Source organism: Bufo gargarizans, chromosome 5, assembly GCF_014858855.1.
Source record: "Bufo gargarizans isolate SCDJY-AF-19 chromosome 5, ASM1485885v1, whole genome shotgun sequence".
Taxonomy (NCBI): Eukaryota; Metazoa; Chordata; class Amphibia; order Anura; family Bufonidae; genus Bufo; species Bufo gargarizans.
In genome coordinates, this window is record NC_058084.1 from 379,968,258 (window position 1) to 379,985,109 (window position 16,852).

Below are 16,852 nucleotides of genomic sequence, written 5' to 3' on the forward strand. Positions count from 1 at the left end.
AAAATAGAACTTTTTGGTTTAAATAAGAATAATTATGTTTGGACAAAGGAAAACTCTGCTTTCCAGTATAAAAACATCATCCTATTTGTGAAACTTGGTAGCGGGAGGATCATGATTTGGGCCTGTTTAGCTGCATCTGGGCAAGGGTGGTTTGCCATCACTGATAGAACAATGAATTCTGAATTATACCAGCAAATTGTAAAGAAAAATGTCAGAACATTGGTCCATGAGCTCAATCTCAATAGAATGTGGGTCATGCAGCAAGACAATGACCCTAAGAACACAAGTCGTTCTACCAAAGAATGGTTAAAGGAGAACCAAGTTAAAATTTTGGAATGGTCAAGTCAAAGGCATGATATTAATCTAATAGAAATGTGGAAGGACGGGAGGCAAGCAATTCATGGGGGGAAATCTAACAACATAACTGAGCTGTATCTGTTTTATACAGAGGAATGGGTTACAATGTCTCCAAGCCGATGTTCAGGACTAATCAACAATTACTGGAAACGTATAGTTGCAGTTATTGCTGAGCATACCAGATACTAAAATCAAAGGTTCACATATTTTTTTGCCACTCACAGATATGTGATATTAGATAATTTTCCTTAAAGGGGTTCTCCAGGTATTAAAAAAATTAAAATACTTAAATATTATTTTATAATATATTCACAAATACCTTTCATTACTTAGAATGGCTTGTTTTGTCTAGGGAGCAATCATTAGGAGAAATAAAATGGCCACCGTCCTATCAGTACTCACAAAACCTATACAAATCACACAGGAGGACAAGTCTAGGGAGCAATCATTAGGAGAAATAAAATGGCCACCGTCCTATCAGTACTCACAAAACCTATACAAATCACACAGGAGGACAAGTTACTTCACCACAATGAGCCATAGTGCTGCCTCATCCTCCTCTCTGCTCTGCTTGTCAGGAATCATGATCCTGGATACCGGTGAAACTCTGTGGGAATGTAGATGATGAGAAGACATGAGAGGAGGTGGGGATGTGGCTAATGAGCAGCAGCTCTTATATGCAGCCTCCATTACCACAGCAACACATTACCACAGTCTGTCCTGTCCGTCCTCTCTGTACTTCATGTCTCTTCATGAACTCATTTCCCCAGAGATTCAGCTGAAGATCTTATCATCTGTATTCAGGATTATAATCCCTGACAAGTAGACAGGAGGAGGAAAAGGAAGCAGCTCTTTGGCTCAGTGTTGTAAAGTAACTTGTCCTCATGTGTGATCAGGACAGGTTTTGTGTGAACTAATGGGACAGCAGCCATTTTGTTTCCCCTGATGATTGCTCCCCAGACAAAACAAGCCATTATAAATAATAAAAGGTATTTGAGAATATACTGTATTTATAATAAAGTAATATTTAAGATTTTTTGAAGTGGAGACAAAAGTCCTGCATGCACTACTTTTGTCTCTGCTCCAAAATCTTCTTCTGAGAGGAAACCTAACTAACCCCATTATAGTCTATGGGGTCTTTAGGTTCCGTTCGGCTCAGTTATTTGCTGAATCCGTCCTTTCCATTTTCCTGCTCCTAAATAGAGCAGGAGAACGGAAAGGCTTAACGGTAATGTGAACGAAGCCTTACCCTACCCTTCATTAGTCCAGGCCTTGTTACTTGTAGTTTTAGCTATGATGGTGTTTGTGTTGAAATAAATGTTATTTTTTTGTGATTTCTTAATGATTTTTGTAGGTTGACAGAGAACAGCATCACAGATGAGGCAATCAAGAGCTTTGCAGAAATGCTGAAAGTGAATAAGACTCTTAAACAACTGTGGTAAGATCATACATAGTAATGTCTGACATACAATACAGACCAAAAGTTTGGACACACCTTCTCATTCAAAGAGTTTTCTTTATTTTCATGACTATGAAAATTGTAGATTCACACTGAAGGCATCAAAACTATGAATTAACACATGTGGAATTATATACATAACAAAAAAGTTATGTAAAAAAAAATGTCATATTCTAGGTTCTTCAAAGTAGCCACCTTTTGCTTTGATTACTGCTTTGCACACTCTTGGCATTCTCTTGATGAGCTTCAAAAGGTAGTCACCTGAAATGGTCTTCCAACAGTCTTAAAGGAGTTCCCAGAGATGCTTAGCACTTGTTGGCCCTTTTGCATTAACTCTGCGGTCCAACTCACCCCAAACCATCTTGATTGGGTTCAGGTCTGGTGACTGTGGAAGCCAGGTCATCTGGCGCAGCACCCCATCACTCTCCTTCATGGTCAAATAGCCCTTACACAGCCTGGAGGTGTGTTTGTGGTCATTGTCCTGTTGAAAAATAAATGATGGTCCAACTAAACGCAAACCGGATAGAATAGCATGCCGCTGCAAGATGCTGTGGTAGCCATGCTGGTTCAGTATGCCTTCAATTTTGAATAAATCCCCAACAGTGTCACCAGCAAAGCACCCCCACACCATCACACCTCCTCCTCCATGCTTCACGGTGGGAACCAGGCATGTAGAGTCCATTCGTTCACCTTTTCTGCGTCGCATAAAGACACGGTGGCTGGAACCAAAGATCTCAAATTTTGACTCATCAGACCAAAGCACAGATTTCTACTGGTCTAATGTCCATTCCTTGTGTTCTTTAGCCCAAACAAGTCTCTTCTGCTTGTTGCCTGTCCTTAGCAGTGGTTTCCTAGCAGATATTCTACCATGAAAACCTGATTCACACAGTCTCCTCTTAACAGTTGTTCTAGAGATGTGTCTGCTGCTAGAACTCTGTGTGGCATTGACCTGGTCTCTAATCTGAGCTGCTGTTAACCTGCGATTTCTGAGGCTGGTGACTCGGATGAACTTATCCTCCGCAGCAGAGGTGACTCTTGGTCTTCCTTTCCTGGGGAGGTCCGCATGTGAGCCAGTTTCTTTGTAGCGCTTGAGGACACTTTCAAAGTTTTCCAAATTTTTTGGACTGACTGACCTTCATTTCTTAAAGTAATGATGGCCACTCGTTTTTCTTTACTTAGCTGCTTTTTTCTTGTCATAATACAAATCCTAACAGTCTATTTAGTAGGACTATCAGCTGTGTATCCACCTGACTTCTCCACAACGCAACTGATGGTCCCAACCCCATTTATAAGGCAAGAAATGCCACTTATTAAACCTGACAGGGCACACCTGTGAAGTGAAAACCATTTCAGGTGACTACCTCTTGAAGCTCTTCAAGAGAATGCAAAGAATGTGCAAAGCAGTAATCAAAGCAAAAGGTGGCTACTTTGAAGAACCTAGAATATTACATATTTTCAGTTGTTTCACACTTTTTTGTTATGTATATAATTCCACATGTGTTAATTCATAGTTTTGATGCCTTCAGTGTGAATCTACAATTTTCATAGTCATGAAAATAAAGAAAACTCTTTGAACGAGGTGTGTCCAAACTTTTGGTCTGTACTGTAGATGTTTCCACAGTTAGTGCCCCCCAGAGGCGGATTTGGATTAGCCATAGACCTTACAGGGAAATTTCTCGGTGGGCCGATGTCCAAGAAGCCACCCAAGCCCCCATCTCTGCTGCTGGCTGGGTACATACTAAGCTATCAGTGCTAGTTAACTCTGTGAGAATCAGGTACGTATGTACCCAGCCAGAGACATGCCCTCCTGAATTCAACTATGCCCCGCATCTCGCCTCCTAAGCATCCTGCTCCATATCATAATCAGAGACAACAGTAAGAAGTGGAGAGAAAAAAGCCTTTTGGGGAAATGTATTGTGTGGTAATGTGGTATGTGTTATTTTGCGCTATGGTATTAATGACCCCTCTACTTTTCTTGCCCTGCCTCCTGTCAATTTAGACCCTCCTACAATATGGGGCCAATTTTTTTTTTTTTCCAGGGCTACTTTAGGTTCTCAATCCACCCCTGAGTGCCCCCATAACATGCACCATTTTACATATCACATTAGTGTGCACAGCAGGGCAGAAAATATGAAGATGGAGGTTCACCTGACCCTAGGCAGGGCCATAACAGGAGGGATGATATGAACCTATGTCCTAGGCTTCTCAGGGTAGTTATTTGTGTACTATAGGGGAGATTTATCATCTCCCTTGTGCCTGAAAAGTGGATTTAAACAGTCCTAAACTATTGAGGAGTAATTTACTATCCAGAAATACGCCTATATTAGGTGTATTTCTGGCGCCGATTGCAGCGCAAAGGTTATTTGCTCCGCAATCTGTGACTTTCCCCCACTCAGGAGCCAGGTCTAAAAAAGTGGGTGTGGTGTGGGCAGGGAAGGGGGTGGCTTACATTTAGACTGGCGCTGGATCCGCCGAAGTTATGTAGAGGCCGGGGCTTAGCAAGGGTAGGAAGGGGATAACAAAGTTATATTCCTTTACACCAGTTTTCTGGCGCAAATGAAATCAGAAATTTATAGCAAATCTGAGCTGTCGTAGATTGGAGCACAGACTGCACGTGGGATTGTTTGTCGGTGCAGGAGTACCGGTCTTGATAAATCTCCACCTATGTGTCTATTACAGTCACATATACATATGGACTCTGCTGCACTGCACATCATTTTAAAGAGAAAGCACTATTTATGTGCAGTTTTCCCCCAAAAAAACCTGTTGTACAGCTTCTTCAACTGATAAATGTACAAGTGTTTTTCCAGCATCAGCAGTAGCCTATATTTTGGCCACAGATGTTGTGCAATTGGGCCACTTTTTACAAAAATCTATTAAGGGTACTTTCACACTAGCGTTGTGAGAATCCGGCAGGCAGTTCCGTTGCCGGAACTGCCTGCCAGATCCAAAATACTGTATACAAACGGATATCTTTTTTTCCGGATCCGTTAGACTGATTCACTTAAATATCGGATCCATCTTTCTGGTATCATCCAAAATACTGGATCCGGTATTTAACTTTTTCAAAGCTAGAAAGAACTGTGCATGCGCGGACCGGAAAGCCGGTTCCGGCAATGCGGCAATTTCCGAAACACTTGGTACCAGATCCGGCATTAATGCATTCCAATGGAAATGAATGCCGGATCTGGTAAGTTGAGTAGTGTTCTAGGATTTTGGCCGGAAAAAATACTGCAGCAAGCTGCAGTATTTACTCCGGTCAAATTCCATACAAGGGACGGAATGGAAGACATCCTGCTGCGTACTGAACGGATTACTTTCTATTCAGAATGCATTGGGACAAAACTGATGCATTTTTTTCCGGTATTGAGACCCTTTACTGGATTTTAATACCGGAAAAGAATAACGCTAGAGTGAAAGTACCCTAATAAGTGTACAATGGATGTAATTTTCAGTGTCATCGCCAGCGTACATATTTGCTACAGAATGTGGCAAATTGCACATTGCAAAAAAAATGTTGAAAATGTTATTACAAAAAAATTATATTAAATCTTAGTAATATATGCAAAATGTTGCGCTTTTTTTAGGATTAGCATGTTATTAAAATACTTCTGTTCTGCATAATCTTTAACAGCCAGTCCTATTTGTTCACTCTTTAGATAGGAACAAAGAAGTACACATCTCTTTTATGTAGTTTATTTCTACATTGTTCCAAAATTTCTTATCATGTCCTTTGAAAACATTATAGAACAATGCAAAGTGAGAGGTTCTTGACATGGTATTAATGTATTATTGTGATCTGTAGGATATGAGCATGGACAGACACTTTTCTGTACTTTTTTCATATGTTTTTTTTTCTGTGCTTTTCTTACCTATTTTATTTTCCTCTGAATATCTTCATTTGACAGCTGACCCCCCCCCCCCCAAAAATAAATAAATAAATAAATATATATGTATATATATAAATATATATATATATTTATTTATATACTAGCAGAAGGACCCGGCTTTGCACGGTTAATTTAATCAATTTTTTATTTAAGGTTTGTGTGTGTCATTAAAAAATATCAATAGTATCCACTATATCCCTTTAACAGTGACCTCCACAGCGGCCTGCCCCCTTAACAGTAACATTCACAGTGCCCTTCCCTTTAATATTGACCTCCACAGCGGCTGCCCTTTTATTAGTGACCTCCACAGTACCCAGTCTCGTTAACAGTGATTTCCACAATTACCCGCCCCCTAAACAGTGATCTCCACAGAGCTCCGTTGCAATAAAAAGTGACCTCCGCAGCACCCCACCCCCTTAACAGTAACTTCTACAGCACCCCGCCCCTTAACACTGACCTCCATAGCGGATTGTCTGCTTAACTGTGACCTCCACAGCGCTCGCCCCTTTAACAGTGACCTCCACAGCATCATGTCCCTTTAACAGTGACCTCCGCAGCAGCCCGCCCCTTTAACAGTGACCTTCACAGCATCCTGCCCCCTTAACAGTGACCTCCACAGCAGCCCATCCCTTTAACAGTGACCACCACAGCGGCTGCCCCTTTATTAGTGGTCGCAGTACCCCATCTCCTTAACAGTGATTTCCACGACACCCCATCCCCCTTAACACTGATCTCCATAGCGGACCATCCCCTGTGACCTCCACAGCAGCCTGCACCTAGGATGGGCAGAGGTCTGGTTTTAGGCCAGACAGTCCAGCTTTCAGACTCTCTGTCCTCTGTGTGGCGCAGGGCCTGGATGGGCACAGGGATATCCTTTTGAACAGCTCACTCTCAGACAGCAGCATTGTGCTGTCTGAGTGTGAGCTGCAGGGAGAAAGTCACTCTCCCCCCCCACCCCTGCAGCTGACAGAAGTAGATTTTTACCTTCATTTTTTCAATCCCCGCCGGCTGCCGAGTGGGAGTGGGCATGGCCTAACAGAATCATGGCATGGCTTAGTGAGGACTGGGGGCGGGGTTTATAAGTCCATCTTTTGAGGGTGGCCTGAATGGCCACCCTACCTGCCCCTGAACTGTGACCTCCACAGCACTCCGCTCCCTTAACAGTGTCATCCACAGCACCCTGCCCCTTTAAAGGGGTTGTCCAGGTTCAGAGCTGAACCTGGACATCCCTCCATTTTCACCCCGCCAGCACCCCTGACATGAGCATCGGAGCAGTTCATGCTCCGATGCTCTCCTTTGCCCTGCGCTAAATCGCGCAGGGCAAAGGCATTTTTCTGAGTTCCGGTGATGTACCGGGGCTCTCTATGGGGCTGACAGGAACCCCGGTGACGTCACCGGCACTGATGGGCGGGATTTGGCTCTGCCCTAGCCAGTAAAACGGCTAGGGCAGAGCTAAAGCCCGCCCCTCAGAGCCGGTGACGTCACCGAACACACTGCTGGGCGGAAGTTACCGCCCGGCAGTGTGTTATTGTAAACACAAGAGCCTGTGCCCTGCGCGATCTAGCGCAGGGCACAGGAGCGCATCGGAGCATGAGATGCTCCGATGCCAGGCTCAGGAGGGCTGCCGGGGTGAAAATAAGGGTATGTCCGGGTTCAGCTCTGAACCCGGACAACCCCTTTAAAGCTGACCTACAGCAGTGAAGAAAAATGGCTGGGTTGTTATGGAAGCCTGGTGTAAAACTGTGTGTATGTGGAGACTAAGGGCCTGCAAGCTTCTATTGGCTGCTAAGGTTCAAGTGACCAGGCTTCTATAGGCTAATGCATTTTTTGGGAAAATCTCAGGAACGGTATGTGCTAGAGAGCTGAGACCCGGTCTAAAACCTTTCCGGACACCTGATGTACCTGTGTGGCAAATTTCGTAATATAATATGGCATGGTGCGAAATCCTTTAGCAGACATATACACACACACACACACACACACACACACTCAGCTTTATATATTATATATATATATATATATATATATATATATATATAACTAGCTGAAGGACCCAGCTTTGCTCGGGTATATTTAATCTATTTAATTTAATGTTTATGTGTGTTAAAAGATATCGACAGTATCCACTATAGCAGTGACATCTACAGTACCCTGCCGCCTTAACAGTGACCTCCACAGCCCCCCACCCCTTAACACTGGATCCCCCCCCCCACAGTGCTCCGTCTCCTTAAAATGGGACCTCCACAGCACCCCACCCCCTTAACTTTGACCTGCACAGTAGCCTGCCCCTTTAACAGTGAGTTCTACAGCACCCCATGCCCTTGACAGTGACGTCAACAGGAGTTCGCCCCCTTAACAGTGACCTCTACATCCACACTTTAACACTGACCATAGGTTACAGTCCCCTTAACTGTGACCATTCCCGGCCCCCATAACAGAGACCTCCACAGCGACTGTTCTTTAACAGTGACTGCCACATTATCTCTCTCCCTTAACAGCGACCTCACAGTACCCCACCGCCTTAACAGCGACCTCACAGTACCCCACTGCCTTAGTGACCTCGCAGTACCCCACTTCCCCTTTAATAGTGGCCTCCACAGTCCCCTCCTCCCTTAACAGTGACCTCCACAGTGCCCGCCCCTTTAACATTGACCTCCACAGAGGCCTGCCCCTTTAACAGTAACATCCACAGCACCCTCCCCTTTAAAAGTGACCTCCACAGCGGCTGCCCCTTTATTACTGACCTCCACAGTACCCAGTCTCCTTAACGGTGATTTACACAATAACTCGCGCCCTTAACAGTGACCTCCACAGAGCTCTGTTCCCTTAAAATTTGACCCCAACAACACCACGTCCCATTAACAGTGACCTCTACAGCACCCAACCCCTTAACCCTGACCTCCATAGCGGACCATCCCCTTAACTGTGACCTCCACTGTTCCCTACCCCCTTAACAGAGACCTCCACAGCGCCCGCCACTTTATTAGAGACCTCCACAGTACCCTGTCTCCTTAATAGTGATTTCCACAACACCCCGCCCCCTTAACAGTGGCCTCTACAGCACTATGCCCATTAACACTGACCTCCATAGCAGACCATCCCCTTAATTGTGACCTCCACAGTAGCCTGCCCCTAGGGTGACCAGAGGTCCGGTTTTAGGCAGGACAGTCCGGCTTTCAGACGTCCTGTCCTCCGTCTTGCGCAGGGCCTGGATGGACACTGGGATGTCCTTTTGAACAGCTCACTCTCAGACAGCAGCAGTGTACTGTCTAAGTGTCAGCTGCAGGGAGAAAGTCACCCTCCCCCCCTGCAGCTAACAGAAGTTGATCTTTACCTTCATTTTCTCAATCTCCGTTGGCTACGGAGTGGGAGGTCGCGTGACCTAACCAGGTTGGGGGTGTGGCTTAGCGGGACTTGGCGGGTGGGGTTTTTAAGTTCGTCTTTTGAGGGGGGCCTGAATGGCCACCCTACCTGCCCCTGAACTGGGACCTCCACAGCACTCCGCTTCCTTAACAGTGTCATCCACAACGCCCTGCCTCTTTAGAGGAAATCTGTCACCAGGATAATCACTATTGAAGTAAAGTCATGGCCTAATAGCACTTAGTACCTTATTTCCAGATGTTCCTTTGTTCCAGCAATAGATGTTTTCTATCTTCTGAAAATCCAGTTTATTTGGTATGCAAATGAGCCAGAAAGGTGCCCAGAGGGGCGTCACTCTTGCAGGAAGGAGCCCAGGCACGCCGTCATGCTGGGAGCAGGGAAAAGGGGGGCAGATTTATGGCTTGAATGTGATATAGGAGGGGTGGGTGGACACATTGTGGCAGGGGACATGCCTGGACTCCTTCCTGCAAGAGTGACGCCCCTCCGGGTACCTTACTGGCTCATACGCATATCAAGTAAAATTAATTTTCAGAGGATAAAAAAAACATCTGTTGCTGCAACAAAGGTACATCTGGAAATAAGGTACTAAGTGCTATTAGTTCAATTTGATTATCCTGATGACAGATTTCCCTTAAAGCTGACCTACAGCAGTGAAGAAAAATAGCTGGGTTGTTATGGAAACCTGGTGTAAAACTGTGTGTATGTGGAGACTAAGGGCCTGCAAGCTTCTATTGGCTGATAAGTGTCATGTGACCAGGCTTCTATTGGCTAATTCATTTCTTGGGAATATCTCAGGAACGGTATGTGCTAGAGAGCTGAGACCCGGTCTAAAACCTTCCCGGACACCTGATGTACCAGTGTGTTAAATTTCGTGATTGTAAATACGGCTGTGCGGCTTTCTTTAGTGGACATACACACACATACATACTCAGCTTTATATATTAGAAAAATATTTTTCCATGTAGGAAAATTGACTTTTGTAGATGTTAGTTCACCTAATTGAATGTCTTCCTCTTACTGTGTTCACCATTTTTGTGCACTACAGGCTAAATCAAAACCACATAACCAACTATGGAGCCAACATCCTGGCAGAAGCCCTGGGTTATAACACCAATTTAGAGGAGATATGGCAAGTATTAAACGTGAAAACCCAACTAGACAAATGCTAAACAAGTTTTCCTCTACTTTGATGTAACTGTCCTCCTGTTATAGGATATACGTTCAAAAACATTTATGATTGATAATGGTCTGGTTGACTACATGTATCAGATACCATACTGCACAGGAGACATCCAAGTCTCATATCTGGCAGCAATTCGTGTATTCAGAAGAGGACTACAGTTATTGGGGGTCATTTACTAAAGGCTGACATTTCACATGCCAGTCTTCGTAAAAACCCTGCTGGCAAAAGATCAGACCGATTTATTAAGAGCCACTTGCCTCCTATTGATTTTGTCCCATTGTCTGCTGTCCATGTGCTTAAACAGAAATGTACTCTAGCCGGAAGTTGGAGTAGATTTCTGGGGTAATGTGCTCAAGTTTCCTGCTGTACATGTTGCTAAATGTGTCAGAAAAAGACGCTTGTGTCAAACTTTGTGACTTTACGTCAGGTGACCAAATTTTAACTATTTAGATTCTGCTTACTTCTTATACTATGATGTGACACCCTGGGCGGGGTGTGAATGGGAGGACACAGGCCATGGACGGAACTCCATGGCCTGCCCCAACAACATGTGCACCATAAAACTGGGCCTGTGGCCCACCTTCTCCCATCCACTTTTTGCAAATGTAGCAAGGATATCAGAATGAGCTAAAATAAAGTTGCAAATTTTGTCACAAAACATCACCCCCATTGTCTATTATGTTCTTACGGAATACCACATGTTCTTCTTATGAAATACCACATTTTAATACTTCAGTTTTTGCTTTCTTTTTATACTATGCTGTGGCTATTAAACCACTTCAGGATTAGGCCTGTTTTTTGTTTTCACTTTTCTTCCTTCCTGCCTTCTTAGGGTACTTTCACACTTGCGTTTTTCTTTTCCGGCATAGTGTTCCGTCAAAGGGGCTCTATACCGGAAAAGAACTGATCAGTTTTATCCCCATGCATTCTGAATGGAGAGCAATCCGTTCAGTTTGCATCAGGATGTCTTCAGTTCAGTCGTTTTGACTCTCCGGCGAAAAAAACTGAAGACTTGCCTGAATGCCGGATCTGGCATTTTTTCCCATAGGAATGTATTAGCGTTGGATCCGGCATTCAGAATACCGGAATGCCGGATCCGTCCTTCCGGCCTGCGCATGCGCAGACCGGTAAAAATGTGAAAAAATGTCCAAGACGGATCCGTCTGTCCACATGACAAGCGGACAGATGGATCCGTCCTTGCAATGCATTTGTGAGACGGATCCGCATCCGGATCCGTCTGACAAATGCTTTCAGTCAGCGGCAGATTGGCGGCCAGTTCCGACGACGGGACTGCCCGCCGGTTCACACTGCCGCAAGTGTGAAAGTATTGAAAGACAGAAACATGCAATGCGACAATAAACTGCAATATAGAGTACAAAATTGAATAATAATAACAAGTGCTACACTATAAGTGCGAGATACTTGGCAAATCGTTTTGTACTAAATTATTTGAGCCCGTCTGCCGAACGTCAAGGCAATGTTGTTCCTTGCCATGGCAATGTGCTCCTGCGGTTTGGTATATGCTGACTGACCCCCTTTTTTGTTTTTTCTTTGCAGTTTGTACTGGAGGTGTGGCTGCCTCCTCAGTCATGCACTCCTGACCATCCTGTCTGCCCTATAGGCTGATTTTAATTAGTGTTAGTACATAGTCAGGCCTGCTCCCCCTCACTCACTGAAGCTATGGCACCAGGAGAGAGATAGTGTGTGGACTCTCACTGCAGTCCTTGGTAGCCGTTTGGCGCCGGGAGTGGTGTGGAGTGGGCCTGCTGTGTAACCTACACTCCCTGAAGTGTATGGTAGCCGTCATGGCACCTAACAGGTAGAATTTAGCGTAGGAACCCGTCTAACAGAGATCGCCTTGACGTTCGGCAGACGGGCTCAAATAATTTTGTAAAAAACGATTTGCCAAGTATCTCGCACTTATAGTGTAGCACTTGTTATTATTATGCAATTTTGTACTCTATATTGCAGTTTATTGTCGCATTGCATGTTTCTGTCTTTCAATGTTGTTCCTTGCCATAGCAATGTGCTCCTGCGGTTTGGTATGTGCTGACTGACCCCCTTTTTTGGTTTTTCTTTGAAGTTTGAAAGTAGCCTAAGGTCCCTTTCACACGAGCGTGATTTCCGCGCGGGTGCAATGCGTGACGTGCACCCGCACTGAATCCTGACCCATTCATTTCAATGGGTCTGTGTACATGAGCGTTGTTTTTCACGCATCAGTTTTGCGTTGCGTGAAAATCGCAGCATGTTCTATATTCTGCGTTTTTCACGTAACGCAGGCCCCATAGAAATGAATGGGGTTGCGTGAAAATCGCAAGCATCCTCAAGCAAGTGCGGATGCGGTGCGATTTTCACGCATGGGTTCTAGGTGACAGTCTATTCACTGTATTATTTTCCCTTATAACATGGTTATAAGGGAAAATAATAGCATTCTGAATGCAGAATGCATATTATAATAGTGCTGGAGGGGTTAAAAAAAATAAAAAAGTTAACTCACCTTATCCTCTTGATCGCGTAGTTCCCGGTCTCTTCTTTACTAGCTGTGGGCTAAATGACCTGTGGTGATGTCAGATCACATGCTCCATCACCACAGGTCATTTAGCCCACAGCTAGTAAGGAAGAGACCGGGAACTACGCGATCAAGAGGATAAGGTGAGTTAACTTTTTTATTTTTTTTAACCCCTCCAGCACTATTATAATATGCATTCTGCATTCAGAATGCTATTATTTTCCCTTATAACCATGTTATAAGGGAAAATAATACAATCTTCAGAAAACCGATCCCAAGCCCGAACTTCTGTGAAGAAGTTCGGGTTTAGGTACCAAACATGCGCGGTTTTTCTCACGCGAGTGCAAAACGCATTACAATGTTTTGCACTCGCGCGGAAAAATTGCGCATTTTCCCGCAACGCACCCGCATCTTATCCGGGCAAAAAACATGATGCCCGTGTGAAAGAGGCCTAAGAGCCTTAACTTTTTTACTTTTGAAATGACATGACATACCAATGAGGATTATTTTTAATTCTTTATTTTAGATGTAAAACTGGGAAAGGAGGATTATTTTAATTTTTATGTAATTGTATTTTTTAACGTTAACTTTTTTTAACTTTAATTAAATAAGATGCCATTTCTTTCAGTTTACATAACAACCTTCTCAACCTTGATAAGAAGGAACCTTTTCAGATGGACTCAAGGATAAGAATAAGAACCTGATTCCATAATGAAGAACCTGAAGATTGAAAGGCACAGAGGAAATTGCAGGCGCTCACTCCTGTTACACTTTACTGGTCATGAAAATATGCTATGCAGCATGATGCTTTTACAATGTTACATGAAAAACACTAAGGGGATCAGTTTTAAGTCTGGCTTTGCTTTGGGTGCCTACAGCAAATGTATGAACTGGTGCACCTTATTATATGGTGTGAGTGTAAACTGTTATACACCTTTAGGTGTAAAAGTAAGGCTACTTTCACACTCGCGTTTGATCGGATCCGTTCTGAACGGATCCGATCATATTAATGCAGACGGAGGCTCCGTTCAGTACGGATCCGTCTGCATTAATAACTTAGAAAAATTTCTAAGTGCGAAAGTAGCCTGAGCGGATCCGTTCAGACTTTCAATGTAAAGTCAATGGGGGACGGATCCGCTTGAAGATTGAGCCATATGGTGTCATCTTCAAGTGGATCCGTTCCCATTGACTTACATTGTAAGTCTGGACGGATCCGCACGCCTCCGCGCGGCCAGGCGGACAGCTGAACGCTGCAAGCAGCGTTCAGCTGTCCGCCTGGCTGTGCGGAGGCGAGCGGAGCGGAGGCTGAACGCCGCCAGACTGATGCAGTCTGAGCGGATCCGCATCCATTCAGACTGCATCAGGGCTGGACAGAAGCGTTCTGCTCCGCTCGTGAGCTCCTTCAAACGGAGCTCACGAGCGGACAGCAGAACGCTAGTGTGAAACTAGCCTAAACCAGGAGGTTGCCTGGCATAGGTTGTGACTTTTGCAAAAATCACACATAGTAAATGAGCCATAATCCAGGTCTAATCTCACTTTCAGCTGTTAAACATGGACCACTGTCAAAAGTGGCGAGGATCACAAAATATCGCAAAAATGTTGCCATGGAAACGTCGCAGTTTCCATGACTTTTTTACACCACAAAACTGATATATCTGATTTCATATGACCCCTTATATCCTTATTTTTTAAAGATTATTAAAATAAACCTATTGTGTATGGAAAAGTTCATTTATTGTTTCTTCCACTTTAAGGCTATTCACAACAGTTATGTAGCAGATACCAAAACTGTCTGGCACTAGCACCGGCCTGAACTATTCCTTCTTAACTTAGTGCACTGCACACACTGCTTAAGCTATTTTAGGAAATATTCTGTGTGGATCCTAGTGTGGGCACAGGAGGGTATAAATACTTCCAACTTAATACATATTAGGCCTCATGCACACGACCGTTGTTGTGTCCGTTGTTCCGTTTTCCGTGATTTTCTGCGGACCCATTGACTTTCAATGGGTCCGTGGAGAACTCGGCTAATGCACCGTTTGTCACCCGCGTCCGTGATCCGTGTTTCCAGTCCGTGAAAAAAATATGACCTGTACTATTTTTTTCACGGACAACGGTTCGCGGACCCATTCAAGTCAATGGGTCCGTGAAAAAACACGAAGGCACACAAGATTGTCATCCGTGTCCGCGCCCGTTTTTTTTCTATAATTTGCATGGCAAACCTCGACTTAGATTTTTTTTTTTACTATCCTTCCTGTCTGGAGATCCTCCAAAAATAAAGGAAGACACACAGAAACAAAAACGGACATGGATCAACGGAACCCCTTTTTGCGGACCGCCAAAAAATACTGTCGTGTGCATGAGGCCTTACAGAGAGTAAGCTCTAAACAGAATGTCTTTTGAACATGTTAGGCCTCATGCACACGACCGTTGTGTGCATCCGTGGCCGTTGTGGCGTTTTCCGTTTTTTTTCGCGGACCTATTGACTTTCAATGGGTCCGTGGAAAAATCGGAAAATGCACCGTTTTGCAGCCGAGACCGTGATCCGTGTATCCTGTCTGTCAAAAAAATATGACCTGTCCTATTTTTTGACGGACAACGGTTCACGGACCCATTCAAGTCAACGGGTCCGTGAAAGAACACGGATGCACACAAGATTGGCATCCGTGATCCATAGGTTACTTTCATACAGACGGATCCGAAGATCCATCTGCATAAAAGCTTTTTCATACCTGAGTTTTCACTTCGTGAAAACTCAGATCCGACAGTATATTCTAACAGAGGCGTTCCCATGGTGATGGGGACGCTTCTAGTTAGAATATACAACGAACTGTGTACATGACTGCCCCCTGCTGCCTGGCAGCACCCGATCTCTTACAGGGGGCCGTGATCCGTACAATTAACCCCTCAGGTGCTGCACCTGAAGGGGTTAATTGTGCTATCATAGCCCCCTGTAAGAGATCCGGGGCTGCCAGGCAGCAGGGGGCAGACCCCCCTCCCTCCCCAGTTTAAATTTCATTGGTGGCCAGTGCGCCCCCCCTCCCTCCCTCTATTGTAATGATAACATTGGTGGCACAGTGTGCGCCCCCCCTCCTCCCTCCCTCTATTGTAATAATAGCATTGGTGGCACAGTGTGCGGCCCCCCTCCCTCCCTCTATTGCATTAACATTGGTAGCAGTGTGTGCCCCCCCCCCCTCCTCCCTCTATTGTTTTAATACATTGGTGGCAGTGTGCGCCCCCCCCCCCCCTTTCCTCCCTCTATTCTTTTAATACATTGGTGGCAGTTTGCGCCCCCCCCCCCTTTCCTCCCTCTATTCTTTTAATACATTGGTGGCAGTGTGCGGCCTCCCCCCCCCCCCCCCCCGATCATTGGTGGCAGCGGAGTTCCGATCGGAGTCCCAGTTTAATCGCTGGGGCTCCGATCGGTAACCATGGCAACGAGGACGCTACTGCAGTCCTGGTTGCCATGGTTACTTAGCCTTAGCAATAGTAGAAGATTCATACTTACCTGCTGGCTGCTGCGATGTCTGCGTCCGGCCGGGAGCTCCTCCTACTGGTAAGTGACAGCAATGCGCCGCACAGACCTGGGGGGGAGGCCTCACACTGCCACCAATGCTATTATTACAATAGAGGGAGGGGGGGGGGGCGCACACTGCCACCAATGCTATTATTACAATAGAGGGAGGGAGGGGGGGCGGGGCCGCACACTGCCACCAATGCTATTATTACAATAGAGGGAGTGAGGGGGGGGGGCGAGGGGGGCGCACACTGGCCACCAACGAGTAAACTACAGGAGAGGGAGGGGGGGGGCCCACTGGCCACCAATGAGTTAAAAACAGGGGGGGGAGGTCTGCCCCCTGCTGCCTGGCAGCACCTGCCAGGCAGCAGGGGGCAGTCATGTACACCGTTTTTTTGTATATTCTAACCTGAAGCGTCCCCATCACCATGGGAACGCCTCTGTGTTAGAATATACTGTCGGATTTGAGTTTCACGATGTAGCTCATATCCGACAGTATATTCTAACATAGAGGCGTTCCCATGGTGATGGGGACGCTTCAAGTTAAAATATACCA

The 16,852-nt window shown here is 45.2% G+C and overlaps 1 protein-coding gene across 7 annotated transcripts in view; it reads left to right on the plus strand.

Moving 5' to 3' along the window:
- LOC122937965 (nucleotide-binding oligomerization domain-containing protein 1-like) overlaps positions 1 to 13,846 on the plus strand; it is an 89,399-nt gene extending 75,553 nt beyond the window's left edge. For all 7 annotated transcript variants that reach the window (XM_044293189.1, XM_044293192.1, XM_044293190.1 and 4 more), the window contains 3 exons: positions 1,712 to 1,795; positions 10,133 to 10,216; positions 13,408 to 13,846. In XM_044293189.1, coding sequence (XP_044149124.1) covers positions 1,712 to 1,795; positions 10,133 to 10,216; positions 13,408 to 13,483 — 244 coding nt within the window. In that variant the 3' untranslated portion in view covers positions 13,484 to 13,846. The remainder of the gene's footprint in view (positions 1 to 1,711; positions 1,796 to 10,132; positions 10,217 to 13,407) is intronic.
- Positions 13,847 to 16,852: the final 3,006 nt, after the last annotated feature.